Source organism: Schistocerca cancellata, chromosome 2 (genome assembly GCF_023864275.1).
Source record: "Schistocerca cancellata isolate TAMUIC-IGC-003103 chromosome 2, iqSchCanc2.1, whole genome shotgun sequence".
Classification (NCBI taxonomy): Eukaryota; Metazoa; Arthropoda; class Insecta; order Orthoptera; family Acrididae; genus Schistocerca; species Schistocerca cancellata.
Window position 1 is genome coordinate 1,111,356,302 of NC_064627.1, and position 15,754 is coordinate 1,111,372,055.

The 15,754-nt window shown below is 40.6% G+C and overlaps 1 protein-coding gene across 1 annotated transcript in view; it reads right to left on the bottom strand.

Annotated features, from left to right (window-relative positions):
- Window positions 1-13,738: 13,738 nt before the first annotated feature.
- The window catches only part of LOC126161260 (major royal jelly protein 1-like), a 297,792-nt gene continuing 295,776 nt past the window's right edge, over window positions 13,739-15,754 (bottom strand). Inside the window, exon 2 of the mRNA XM_049916999.1 lies at window positions 13,739-14,861. Within this exon, the coding sequence (XP_049772956.1) occupies window positions 13,739-14,857 (1,119 nt within the window). The 5' untranslated portion in view covers window positions 14,858-14,861. The remainder of the gene's footprint in view (window positions 14,862-15,754) is intronic.

Sequence of the window (15,754 nt, forward strand, 5' to 3'; positions counted from 1 at the left end):
CAGTGGAGTTGACATCAAAATATGTGTGTTTTACACCGTTACGCAAAGCAACAGCTCGTTCAGTATCTAATGCTTTCATTAACCATTTTCTTAAAGAAGTGGGTCATGTTGATAAGGTTATATCAGATAATGGATCACAGTTTCGTTCTAAAATTTGGCTTCGTACTCTACGGCGTCGTAAAACTAAACCAATTTTCATTTCACTTTTTCACCCTCAATCTAACGCTTCAGAGAGATGGATGAAGGAAATCAATAAATTGTGTCGTCTTTATTGTCATCAGAATCACAGAACTTGGGATCAGTATCTTCATATTTTTTCAAAACATTCTGAATGAACTTCCTAACGACTCAACTTCTTTACCACCTATACTGATATTAAAAAACAAAGGACCGACAAATCGCATTTCTGAAATCGTTCCTTTTCCGCCTACACGGAAACTGCGGCATTCTGAAGTTGTCAACCTGGCTCTACAAAATATTGCATCTGCGGCTGCTAGAAGAGAGAAATCAGCTAAGCGTCCTGGTCGTTTAAAAATCTTGTCAGTCGGTCAGAAGGTGTTAATTAAGGCTCATCGTTTGTCTCACAAAGGAAAAGGCTTGTGTCGGAAATTTTTTTTGCTTTATAACGGTCCATATAGAATTCGCAAAATTATTCATGATAACACTGTCGAAGTAGAAACTCTTAAATCACGACGCTCTAAGGGAATACATCATATATCTAACGTTAAAATTTTTGTGGAATGATATACTTTTGAAAAATTTTTGTAGAATGACGTACTTTTGAGAAACTAACAGTTGTATGTAAACACACGGAGAGTACAAGGATACCGCGCTGTGTTTTGGCGGCGGCATATACTCAAAGCAACAGTCAAGTCTGCGCGCCGCACAAGGCAGTCGTTGATCGCAAACAATCACTTCCTACGTCACGCGCCTACAGCTGATCGAGCGCTCAGTGCGAATGCACTGACAGCCGTAAATAAATACACAGTCTAATTTCTCCGACTAAATTCAGTATAAAGCTATAGTGACTTGATGAATTCTGTTATTAACATTCAGTATTTTTCAGGATACGGTTCTATAAAATATTTAAGAACTTCAGGTAAATTCTGTGCGTGTCCGACGTAAAGACGACTTGCTATCGAGAAAATTTCAGGAAAAATGTCATTTCGAAGAAGAAAGTAATAAACTAAAAAGGTAATTATTAATTGAGTTTATTTTTCAGGTAACATATTTCCACCTAGGTACGTACTTTAGACGTAATTTTCTGCTCGCGATTACGTGATTCATACTTTGTGCTAATTACATGTTCAATGAAGTTACTTGTGAAGCGACGTGCTTGCGTACGTTAACTGATTTTGACAATGATTATTAATGAACTGGATTGTTACTTGTGTATATTATGCATCGCTTGGCTGCGCTGCTTTTTCACTGATGTCATATTTTTAATTATGTGCCTGCTGTGCCTATTTATTTAAATTATAATTGTCACCTGATTAATTGTGCTGATGTGGTTAGGTATGTAAGTCATACTTTGTGATTTATCTGCTTGCGCCTTCATGTTTACTTATTAAGATACGATGCTAATGACCTGTTTAGTGCGTAAGATATATGTTTACTGCTATGCGTATGGATTGCACATTTACACATTTCTGCTTGTTGTCATAACTATACTTTAATTTGATATATAGCAATGCTGATGTACAGTGTACGGACATGGAGTGTGGGTTACGATGTGGTATGGGTTACGGATTGTTCGCTTGGCGAAGCCTCATTATAGAAATTGTGCTGCATCCACTTGTTGACATTCTGTTCACTACTGGTATATTTACTCGCTGTTGCTTGTTTTGCTTACGCTCAGTGCTTTATATTTTAACATAAGAAAATGAACTGCAGTAATTCTACGAGCGACTTTAGTACAAGAAACATCATAGAAGTCACATGAGCTGGAGGTTTTATGAAAGCTGTATAAATGTATGCCAATAGGAAGGAAGCTAACGACATGACATACCAACACAGTTATTACACTGCATTTTTCGTGAGCAATTGAAATAGGAAGTGACACTTGACACAAGAAATACTTCACATGTTTGCTTCTGTTTGCCATAATTCTTGAAGGGGTGTACACACTGTGAAATATTAGGATCATTCTCACTCCGTAATCGTACTTAATTACTGAGAGTTATTCTAACTAATTCTGTTAGAGGTCATGTATGCATTCTTTGTTTATAATTCATAATGAGTAGAAGATTTTGGTCAGATGGATTACACAGAGGTTGTGTGTTGACAGTGTGTCTTCGGATTATATGGGATGAGGAGGTTTGCATTAGGATTTTATCTGTACTCGATCGAGGAGACTGACTAGAGGAAAGAGTTGTTATGGAAGTGAAATGATGCTGGCAATAAGGTTTATATGTATCGACGTATTGAAGAGGTATGATGGAGGTATTGAGATTATATGAAGTTGATTGGAGTTATGGTGTATAAGAGGTAAAATAAGTGAGGTGCATATTTTTTGTTGTTGTTGGTCTATATGGAACAAGGAGGATGAAGATAGCAGACTAGAACACTAAAATGGAAGGAAGATTGTCTACACACACTTTGTTAAATCACTAAGCAGTATGTACTTTTTTTTTTTGGAGAGAGGAAGTTGCATATCTTGGCACACTGACAGTTGTTCAGCAACCGTACATTTTGATCTGGCTTGGCAAACATTGGTCTTGACATGATGACTATGATGTTGACTTAACTATTATTGACTGTTATACATTGCTGTCACTACTACTTGATACACATGATGAACATGAAATTTTGACAGAAGTGGATTCACACAGTTAACACTATTCAATTACACAGTAGTACTTAATGTGGATGAAAGATGAGTGAGTGTGTTTTGTGTGTTTTCCTTTCCTAATCCTACCCACCTATCTCCTAAATATTATTTTATTTGTTTGTAGTGGCTTGCACTGACACCCATAAATATTATAGGTTTACTGATGTTTGTGTATTTGTAATAGTAATATGACAATTATCTGATATCATTTGTGTGTTTGTTATGATTTGTATGTTTAGTGTAAGAGCATTGTAAAAGCATTTGTATGTGCATTCAAACTATTGTTCATGCTTGAACTGTCTGATTAGTGATAGTAAATATTATGGACTGTTACTTGTACTTTTTCTACATGATTGGTGCCACTAGGACATGTTTAATTTCTGCTGAGGAACAGTGTGATCAGTTATAGTTGTTTAATGTCATTTGTCGGTGTCTGCACCTACTCAACAATGCTGGGTGCCACTGATGGACTGATTCTACTGAGAAATGTGACTTGTTGCTGTGTGTACCTCTTCAACATTGCTGGGTACCACAAATGGAACTGCTTCTACTGAAATGATGTTACTTCTTGCTGTCTGCACCTACTCAACATTGCTGGGTGCCACTGATGGACTGATTCTACTGAGATGATGTCACCTGTTGCTGTTTGCACCTACTCAACATTGCTGGGTGCCATTGATGAACTGCTTCTACTGAGAAATGTGACTTGTTGCTGTGTGTACCCCTTCAACATTGCTGGGTACCACAAATGGAACTGCTTCTACTGAAATGATGTTACTTCTTGCTGTCTGCACCTACTCAACATTGCTGGGTGCCACTGATGGACTGATTCTACTGAGATGATGTCACCTGTTGCTGTTTGCACCTACTCAACATTGCTGGGTGCCATTGATGAACTGCTTCTACTGAGAAATGTGACTTGTTGCTGTGTGTACCTCTTCAACATTGCTGGGTACCACAAATGGAACTGCTTCTACTGAAATGATGTTACTTCTTGCTGTCTGCACCTACTCAACATTGCTGGGTGCCACTGATGGACTGATTCTACTGAGATGATGTCACCTGTTGCTGTTTGCACCTACTCAACATTGCTGGGTGCCATTGATGAACTGCTTCTACTGAGAAATGTGACTTGTTGCTGTGTGTACCTCTTCAACATTGCTGGGTACCACAGATGGAACTGCTTCTACTGAAATGATGTTACTTCTTGCTGTCTGTACCTCTTCAGCATTGCTGGGTACCACAGATGGAACTGCTTCTACTGAAATGATGTTACTTCTTGCTGTCTGCACCTACTCAACATTGCTGGGTGCCACTGATGGACTGATTCTACTGAGATGATGTCACTTGTTGCTGTTTGCACCTACTCAACATTGCTGGGTGCCATTGATGAACTGCTTCTACTGAAATGATATCACCTGTTGGAGTCTGCACCTACTCAACATTGCTGGGTGCCACTGATGAACTGCTTCTACTGAAATGATATCACCTGTTGGAGTCTGCACCTACTCAACATTGCTGGGTGCCACTGATGGACTGCTTCTACTGAAATGATGTCACCTGTTGGAGTCTGCACCTGTTCCACAATGCTGGGTGCCACTGATGGACTGCTTCTACTGAAATGATGTCACCTGATTGTGTCTGCACCTACTCAACATTGCTGGGTGCTACTGCTGGAACTGTCAACCAATTGTTATGAAAACATTTTATGTGAATATTTGTATAAACTGATTTTTTGTGTATTACTGTTTGTGAAAAGTTATAAGACTCTTACCTGCTCATATTCGTCATTGATGACGCTATTGATTGAATTGTTTAACCACATGATATTTCTGTAAACTATTATGTAAAGTCATATGTATGAAAGAATTTGTATTCCTTAGTGTATTTTATATATTAGGCTATTGAAAGGTCAGTGCAAAGCCAAAATTTTATCTAGTTATATGATATTTACGCATTAATATTATCTTTTATTTTTGTCTGTATTTTTTTTTTGACAAATTTGGTGGTATTTTCACCACCAATGCTGGCAAAAATACCATCAAATTCTAGCCCGTGGAGGAAGGGCATATGAAAGGTGGCTACACTGAGCCACAGCGCCAAAAATCGCGCCAGAGAGTATTGTTCCGCCGCCTCCACTGGCAGTGATTATTGAGACGCAGCGACAGGCAGTGCTTGCCGAGAAGTTGTGGTGGACACTGCTTGTAGCTGAAGTTAGAGTGAGATGTGGTAGTGGAGAGTGTTGTTCCATGTTTTATGCATTGGTTTGATGGGAGAGATAGCAGATGTTGTTCTAATGGAGATACTGTAATGGTCAGAGTGCATTTCGTCAATATATATGGAGGTATTTTCTTTTATTCTTTTATTATTTGTGTGTCCTGAATAATGTGCCATTACAGGTTCAGTCAACAAAGCATCTGGCGTGTGTTCTTGTATTAGAGTGTAATTTTGATTTTCTTGCACAATTATAGTATTTCTAATTTTCTTTTATCACGTCAGTATAATTGGTATTTAAAAAATTCGTGTCTTGTTGAAGAAGAACCGTGCCAGATGTGCGTTGAGTCATACTACCACATACAGAACAGCTACACTTGTGCTTGGTTGGTTTCGTAGGTTTTATAGTTGCTGGGGGCTTAATTAATTATTTGTATTAACTGAAATTTTCATTTCATTCTTTGTTGTTGTTCTATGCAGTCAGATTGCGTACTAATACTAGTCAGGGCCAGCCGTTTACGAGAGACTGCGTAATCGGACAGACAGCTACTAAAAATATTTGCATTATTTATATAAAATAAGCCCCCATGCACATTCTCCTCAGCTCTTTCATCTTTCTAATACATGGTCTCTGGCGACTTGTGACGTCATTGTTCAAAGCCGACGGGTTGTATCCCCTGCTGCACTAGACCCAAATTATCCAGTCTATATTCATCCAGTGTTTGCGTACGATATCATTTAACGACTTCCAGCAAACTTTATACATAATCTAAAATGTTTTTGCTACTTTCTCTCGCTGTTCGTGCAGTAAAACTTCATTATCAGGTACGACGTTTTAATTGAATATTTTTTTCTGTTAACTCTATTCGCAACATATTTTACAGACTATATACATACGCCACTGAATATACCTGTGAAACTGTATACTGCATGACATATGGTTCAGCAGATACTACGTCATAAACAGTGAGATGGGTCGAAAACTGGCTTCTCTAAAAACGGTGAGCATATCATACAGACTATACTCATTTAGTGTACGATTTGTCAAGTGATCAGATATTTGAAGCTGCTGTATACATAAGAGATCGGTTCTTCTATGAATCGGGGTGGGAGTACTGATTAGTCACTATTCTAACACTATTTAAGAACCACACCATTTAAAATGCCAAATACTCCAAATCGCATTACCCCCCCCCCCTCCCCTTCTGGTACTTGGGTAAAGAACATTGAACGTGCTGCACTACCACGAAAATGAAATAAAGTGCAAAATAATTAACACACAGTTTTCAACATGGCTATGAGGCATCATATCTAACATACAGTTAATATTGACAAATGGTCCGCTGTCTTACCATATTTGACTCTCAAGTTGTACACATTTACATTTTAGGAATGTGTCATTTCCTCTTGCAGATAATACTGTTCTTCTCTCCCGTTTAAATTTATTTCCGGTACGAATATAAATATATTGTTGGAGAAGTTAATGACGGATTCCAAAAGCACGATGGCATAAGAAACAGTTGACAGAAGTGTAAGAGTTTCAGAGACTGTATTTCACAATCAAAGCAATCATAGGTTATGTTTACTCTGAGTGATGACTGATTTAATTAGTGTGCTTTTCACCAATAATATAACATAAATTCAGACGCAAAAATAACATTAGATATATTAAATCATGCAGACGAATGATCGAACATAATTTTAGTATGGGTCTTATGTACTACGATACAGGCTTTTGTAACGTAAATCGTATTTGAAGTTGAGTTCTTCAACGAAATATGTTCAATGTCTTTACAGTCCCACACACAAGCGATGGATCGCAGCAGACCAGATTTGCCCGTATGTCTCACGTGTATACGTGCAAATCGCCGATTACGGCGATGGATTGCTCATCGCAGTTCCCAAGCAGTCTGGTGAATCGCAATCGACGAATCCTTGTGTATGGCAATGTCTGCGACTCATTTGTCTAGGTATTCTACATCTACGTAGATACTCCTCAAGCCACCTACGGTGCGTGGTGGAGGGTACGTTGTACCGCTATTAGTCATTTCCTTTCCTGTTCCATTCGCAAATAGAGCGATGGAAAAATGACTGTCTATATGCGTCCGTACGGTCCCTAATTTCTCGTACCTTATCTTCGTAAATTTAACGCGCGATGTATTTTGACGGTAGTAGACTCATTCGGCAGTCAGCCTCAAATGCTGATTCTCTAAATGTTCTCAGTAGTGTTCCTTGAAAAGAAAGTCGCCTTCCTTCTAGCGATTCCCATTTGAGTTCCCAAAGGATATCCGTAACACTTCACGTGTTGTTCGAACCTGCCTGTAACAAATTTAGTAGCCCGCCTCCCGGATCCCAAACACTCGAGTAGCATTCAAGAATAGGTTCCTCTGGTATCCTATATGAGGTCTCCTTTACAAATGAATTACGCTTTCCTGAAATTCTCCCATTAAACGGAAGTCGACTGTTCGCTTCCCATACCACTCTCCTCACATGCCAGCAGCATATCATAACGCCTTGCAGCGTTACGCCAGGATATTTAAATGACGTGATTGTGTCAAGCAGTACGCTACTAATGCTGGATCCTAACACTAAAGATTTGTTTTTCCTACTCATCTGCATTAATTTACATTTTCTCACATTTAGAGCTAGCTGCCATTAATCACACCAACTACAAATTTTGACTAAGTCATCTTGTAGCTTCCTACAGTCACTCAACTTCGACACCTTCCAGTATACCACAGCTTCATCAGCAAAAGCCGCAGATTGCTGCCCACCCCATCCGACAAGTCATTTATATACAGGGTGAGCCACTAACTTTTGCCACCAAGAATAACTCAGAAAGTATGGTAGGAGCTGAAACGTTGGTGGGACAAAAGTTGCATAGGACAACGGGTGCCATAATATGACGTTGGTTTTTTGTTGCCAGGTGGGGTCGCTTCAGAGATATGAAGGTCAACTTTGTCTTTTTTTTAATGGGATGCTACAGTTTGGTACTTATTTTCTGATAGCGGCTATCGAGACGAATCCAATGATGTGTAACATTAAAGTCTTTGAAGGTCAACGATGGTAAAAAAGGTGGCATGAACGTCCGTTTACAGAAGGTGTTCGAAATGATGACCTCTGCTATCAATTCAGTGCTGCAATCTTCTTATCATTTATTGAGTGGTATTCCTTACCACATCGGCAACCAGTTCAAATTTAGCGTCAAACTGATTTGATGATCAACGGGAACTAGAGACATTAATACTGCGTTTCGTAAAGTGGAAAAGTGTTACCTGCGAGAAAATTTTTATTAAATATGTATATTGTTTGTGTAGACGTTTTAACAATATATGAGAAACGATTTTGAAAAAATTGTATCGCAAAATATTTGTACACAAGAAAAGTACGTTTAGAGATAAAGCGATATGTTAAGTCACCAGCCAAACTCACAGTAACATCATTTAATTGCAGATGACAAGCTACCAATATCCAATAACGTACATAAATCGACAATGCAGAAAAATTAAGATAGTGACAACAAAAAACAAGAACCGTTTTTAGACCTAATTTTCGTTAGAGTAATTATTACTTAAAATATGTTTACATGTTACATAGCTATTATATGAATACCCACTTACGGTGGCACAGAGGTGTTGAAACATGATTGGGTGTGTATGGAAAAACAATTGTTTATATAAAAAGCGGACCTTATATCCAATAGTTTAGAATATGCTTTACCATTTGTCGGTAAATGAAGTCAGATCTACCAACGTATTCTTTACAAATACACTAAAGTTTTGTGAGAAATGCGATACTCAGGCTGATCAGTACAGTAGCTGACTCCCTTTCGAAACCGGAATGACAGTTCCTTACTGCAAGTTTTTATCTAATATAGAGAAGTCAGACGAATTGGAAACGTCACAGAAAACGTCAGTGTGCCTCCTCAACGTCAAAAGGCACATTATCAGGGTGAAGTTTGCGATGGAAGCGTCCTCTAAATGAGTTTACGTATTGCGATATTTCGAAACATAAAGGACATGCTTCCTTCTTTGTATCAGTCTAATCAGATATACCTCTACGACCCCGGCACTACAAACAGAAAGTAGAAAATCGACAAGCTGTGTTGACGGTCATACGTAGGAGATCTAACCACGGAAGTTTCTTGCAATATCTCCACTGCCTGTAATTCAAAGAACATTTTTTTTTTTTTTTTTACTTTTGGTGTACCTCAAAGCTTTTTAATGATCGCTTGTAAGCTGATAAGTGCGTTAATCTGATTTTTACCTGTGACAGTAATTTGCATGCATTTACAATGCCAAGTGGGCAAACTTATACGCTTCCAAGATAAAATTCATTTTTTATTTTTTATTCATTTTCTCTCCAGAAAGTCCGTATGAAGAGATTCCTCTGATCAACAGAATTGCATCTGAGATGTACTCTTCCATCTGCGTCTGAGTCAGAAATAACTGCACTGGCTGTCATTGGTTCTATTACATACTGCAAAAGAATTAATGAATAAGTGTGTTGCACTGTCGGTCTGAACAGTATTGCCTGCTGTAAAAACATTAAGCATAAATAGAGAATGCTTTTAGCCAGAAGCATCAGCGTGGTATTTCGTAAGAGCACCATACACGAGCGATAAATCACTGGCTCCTTCGGCAACAATGTTGCCCATAACCGGCCCTGCTAAAGATGAGCTTTACCAAGCAATTTCAACCAGTGTTTTGAATGCCACTAGGCGTGAACGTCTGCTACGGAAAATGAACTACGGTTATTAGCGACGGCAACTGATCTGCGTACGTCTACTAATACGCGAAACAAAACAGGAATTTAAATAAATCAAACTAGTTTTGGGTTGATATTCTTGGGAACTGTAGGCTACTCGCTAAGTAAGTTTTCATACATCCATTAATACCCACTTAGCTAGAAGAAGCTTATTAAAAGCCTCTGCAGTTTTGAGGCTATTTTGGACGAGTTCCTTATTTTCCGCTAAAACTTTTCCACATCTTCCTGATTCAAGTTTTCCCGTCTCGCTTTGTACTGTGTTTCGAAAAGTTTCCATCTTTTTGCTGGAGGAACGTATTTCTTCTTGAAAATGTATACATTTCAATGTTTAAGTGATGTTACTTGGAATTTTGCAGTACAATTTGTAACGTGATTAAACTTGAAGTCCTCAGATCCTTTTTCAGTTTTAGTTATTTTATTAATTTTTAACTACAAGTATTTAGACAATAGCATGTGATCTCGAAAATTTTTATCAGTAGCATTACTGCTGGTTTCTGTGAATCTTGTAAACTGTATTAAATGGCAAGGAACTTAAGTATGACTTGAGAATAACTATGTCCCAATAAATTTTAATCAATGTTTCAACAGTCTAATAATGCGTCTAGTTGTTTCTCGAATAATTTAGAACCACCAGCTGGAGCGCAGTACCTTATTACTATTAGTACGAATTTCCCTTGCATTTCTACTTCTACATATAAGGTTCAAAATATTTTTGAATTTGCATTCTCCCCTAATATAAGTGGCAAATCTACCTTCAGCTTAATTTTCCAGAGAAGTTCGTGCTCCCTGAATAACTATAAATCCTAATTTAAGGTCCGTACACCGCTTGGATACTGCGAAATAAATATATGTGTGTGTTTTGTCTGTTTGTGCTATCTTTTCTATATCATTCTTTTAATGTCTTAAGTAGAGTGCACTTGCGTAGTATAGAGTAATTTAGTCGTTTAAAATCTGTTGTCCTTCTGCTAACGTCTTCTGTAAGTGGATGTATTCTTCAATTGTACCTTTATAGTACAGGCTGTGGCTAGATTTTAGCGTTTTTAAATATGTTCCTATCTCAGTTAGGTGAAGGTTGTGGGTTATTAAGTGGTCAGAAAATGTGCTACGGAAGCTGTTACTTGTTAGAACTCTAAATTGTTCTGAATATCTCCTTTTGATATTCCTGCATGTTTACCCTGTGTATACTAGTTGACAATAGCTATATGTAAGTTTATATTTGTCTGATCGCTTGAATTTATCCGTGGGTTTTTCTTGAGCTCTGAATCTTTTCTGCGTTCTGTTGCTTGTTCTATATCTTATTGAATTCCAGTTTCTTTAAAATGTTGCCTAGTCTGTGAACTATTTTATTGTTGTAACTTTGTCTGTAAACACGGCTACTACAAGAGATGTAAAACGACATGATGAGTAAGTATTCTAAATACTGACGTTATTCTGTGTTGAGGCATTCTACTGAAATTGAACCATTCGTTGATTAAATCAATTGTAGTCGTTTTTTATTATGGGCTTCATCTACTATACCATATCGTTTTCCAGAATGACAGTGCACTAGTTCCCTCGGCCAAACAAACCAGGATAGCGCTTTGCACAGTTTCATCTAGTCATTTGCTTTCATACATCGTGAAACGTAAACTTAATCAATAGTCAGTGACACGTTCCTGGTGCAGAACCTTCACCTGTATTTGACATTCATTTATGACGGCAGAGGTGATATTGTGGCTGAAAATGAATTATGGGCTTTTCTGTTGACCAGCAGAACTATGGTTTCTCAGTTCGTTGCACTTTCGTAACCTAAATGTGTATCGTGTGGATATTTCATAATTTTCGTATGTTTATAATAAACTTTTACTTCCTTACGTAAAGTATAGCTTTTTTGGCTGATTGTTAATAGTGACAGGAATTGGTACAATTTGAGTTAACTGCTAAAATCGCTCTAGGGGAAGTCACTGAGGGGCGGATGTAGTATGTGTGTACTGTTTGATTCACTACTGTACATCAAAAAGTTATTTACTATACAACTACTATTTACTGCAGACTGTACGACTTTACCGTTATGCAGTTATAAGGTTTACTGGGAGTTGTAACATCTTGGTGTTAGCAACTGACAACAATATCTTCTGCGTGATGGTGTTCAACGAGTGTCAGTAAAGTTTTCAGCAATGTGTTCATCCTGGCGAAGCGAAGTGTGTGCTTGTCAATGAGGCTAGTTCTCGGCGGCCGTATTGTGTAATGGAGATAAGCATACGGAACTGTTTATTTCTGTAAAGTCAGTACCGCCATTAGACCTGTTTATTTACAGTGTTAAATTTACACTTACCCAATCATGATTTCGGCTCAAAGTGTCATTATCAAGTGTTTTAAGTGTTATAAATTGCCTAAGGTGGCGTAATGTCGTATTAAAATACACTATTAGACATATTGTCTAAGAGTCGATATTTCTGGCAGAGCCCACATTACTCAGGAATGAATCAAAGCAGTAGGCTCTGCCAGAAATATCGACTCTTAGACAATGTGTCTAATAGTGTATTTTAATACGGCAGTATGCCATCTTAGGCAATTTATAACACTTAAAACACTTGATAACGGCACTTTCAAGCTGAGATCATGATTGTGTATGTGTAAATGTAACACTGTAAATAAACAACAATCTAATGGCTTTACTGACTTTAAAGAAAAAATATTATGAATGTGGTCCCGCATTATGAAAAAAATTAGGAACTGTTTATATATTCACAGCGAATATAAACGTTACTGTTGTATTAATCAAAGCAATAAAAAATAGTAAAGGGGAAAAACGCGCTTAGCATACTGCCCCTCAAGTGGTTTCAAAACACAACGCTCTGCTACCAGGCGCACACTTCAGTGAACGAGCTACTTTGTAGGAACGCAATAGTCCGCATCCTCAAAAGCTGGGAGAGCTCTACCGGGCGATCAAAAAAATCAGTATAAATTTGAAAACTTAATAAACCACGGAATAATGTAGATAGAGAGGTAAAAATTGACATACATGCTCGGAATGACATGGGGTTTTATTAGAACAAAAAAAAAGTATTGCTAGACGCGTGAAAGATCTCTTTCGCGCGTCGTTTGGTGATGATCGTGTGCTCAGCCGCCACTTTCGTCATGCTTGGTATCCTAGGTCCCCAGACCTCAGTCCGTGCGATTATTGGCTTTGGGGTTACCTGAAGCCGCAAGTGTATCGTGATCGACCGACATCTCTAGGCATGCAGAAAGACAACAACCGATGCCAATGCCTCACCGTAACTCCGGACATGCTTTACAGTGCTGTTCACAACATTATTCCTCGACTACAGCTATTGTTGAGGAATGATGGTGGACATATTGAACATTTCCTGTAAAGAACATCATCTTTGCTTTTTCTTACTTTGTTATGCTAATTATTGCTATTCTGATCAGATCAAGCGCCATCCATCGGACATTTTTTGAATGTTTGTATTTTTTGGTTCTAATAAAACCCCATATCATTCCAAGCATGAGTGTCAATTTGTACCTCTCTATCTACATTATTCCGTGATTTATTCAGTTTTCAAATTTGTACTGACTTTTTGATCACCCGGTGTATTAAGAAGGCCCAGCACCGCACTGTTCTGCCACAAACACTTGACAGGTAGATTGTATGTGTCCTGTCGTGGGATGAATAAATGAGACATTACATTACAATAATTGACGTTTTATTGTGATAAACTTCAGACATTTTTATAGTAAGGAAGTCCAGTTGTGTTGGACTCAGACGTAGCTATCTGGGCATTCGCCATTTTCGGCCACGTGTTTCATCGAGACTGAGAACAGAAGATGGGGAAGGGGTCCAGCACGTGCCATTCCCGAGAGAATGGCAAGGAATAAAGTTTGGACACTTCGGGTATAAGTTAAGAGGCTTTTTATTGAGGGTACGTCAGAAGACAGGTGAGGTTAGTGGCAGCCCTGCATGAGGGAGAGGGCATGGTTGGGCCCGCAGCCGACAGTGCCCTGCACGTAGTCCGGGAAGTTGCTCTCCAGCACGCGCATGCGCCCGCGCTTGTAGTCGGCGGCGACGTGCGTGGCCAGCTCGCAGGTGCCCGACCGGTACACCAGCACCAGGTTCTCGCGCTTGAACGCCGTGTCCGAGTCCCACCTGTAGATCTCGCTCTGCGCCTCGAAGCGGAAGAAGATGGCGCGTCCGTTGTCCGTTCCCAGGATGACCAGCTTGCCCGGCTTGACGCCGACGTCCTGGACGCGCCCGGAGGCGGACCCGCGGCGCAGGTACTCGGTCTTGATGGCGAAGAGCCGGCTGGAGGACAGGTAGGTGAAGAAGAGGATGGTGGTGCCGCAAGGTTTGCGCACCAGCGCCAGGTACAGCACGTCACGGCGCGCGCAGCCGTGGCTCACGGCCTTGGGGAGCACCACGCGGTAGCCGCGGCCGCCGGTCACGTCGTAGACCAGGATGGCGCGCGTGGCGGCGTCGCTCACGTACACGAAGCAGCGGCCGTCGGCGGAGTAGTCGACCACGAGGTACTGCAGCCGGCTGGCCGAGCACACCAGCCCGGACAGGTCGATCACCTTCACCACCTTGCCGGTCTTCACGTTGATGGCGACGATCTTGGGCGGGCAGCGGCGCACCGGGGTCTCCAGCGTGTTGACGATGCCGACGTCGAGCACCCAGAGGATGTCCTGCGCGTCGAGGAACAGGTCGACGACGGACTGGAGGGCCTTGCAGTTGCCCTCTTCCTGGAGGCTCCAGCAGGGGAAGGGGTCCAGCACGGCCTGGCTGCCGCGGCTCTTGAGCGAGACGCGGGCCAGCGTGACGGGGATGCCCTGCTTGAAGCGCGGCAGCGCCAGGATGGCGTCGTCCTTGTAGATGGCTGTGCGCGTCGCGATCACGTTCTTGGAGATGTAGCGGCCCGTCTGCTGGAAGATCTTCTTGGTCGAGGAGCACGGCCAGTTGAACTCGCCGCCGGTCCAGACGACGGGCTTGGTTGCGTCGGACGTCGGGTTGCCGGCTGCCGCGGCCACGCACGCAGCCACCACCACCAGCAGTAGCTTCATTGTCATCTCCCTGTAGCGGCACAGAGCAGACAGTCTTAAACATCGCCGTACGTTACTGAACTAAACTCTGTGAAGCTATGGCCCTGAGAGGCCTTGGCCTGCCACTCCATCACTAGAGATCCCTTTGAAGCCTCACTGGACATGTGTGTTGTCATTTGGAAAATGTAACACTTTCTCACTCTTAATACTCGTCTCGATACTGAATCTTCAACTTGTTCTGCTCGTAACTCTTTAGTTGTTCTCTCATTGCTGTGTAGACCCTGTTCCAGTTCTCCAGCAAGTTACGAACCTGGTTTACCCATATGGCAGCCAGATTCGGAGGCTGACCAATATGCAACTGGTTTGGCAAGTTGGTGTAAAATCCACTAAACATCATCGTACGTTACTGAACTGAAATCTGTTCCCCTCTGGCCCAGTAAGGCGTTAGCCTGCCACTCCAATACTAGAGCTCTCTTTGAAGCCTCACTCGACATATGTATTGTCATTTGGACAACGTAACACTCTCTCGCACTTAATACTCGTCTCGATACTGAAGCTTCAATTTGTTCAGCAAGCAACTCTTTAATTGTTCTCTGATTCCTGTGTAGACCCTGTTCCAATTCTTCAGCCAACAAAAGATCAGTTAGGAACCTGGTGTATCCATATGACAGCCAGATTCGGAGGCAGACCAATATGGTACTGGTTAGGCAAGTTTGAATAAAATCCACTAAACCGTAAAATTTCTCAGCGGAGCTGTGTTGAGCTGAGTACGCCATTTCACCACAAGGCCTATGCCTACCGGAAGTCTTATTCACCCTTTCACCTGCTCAGTGATATTGAAACGTTCCCTTAGAAAAATTATAAATGACTGTGATTAAACTGACACACAATATTTTTAGCTCAACGCAATCTGACTTTCAAAAA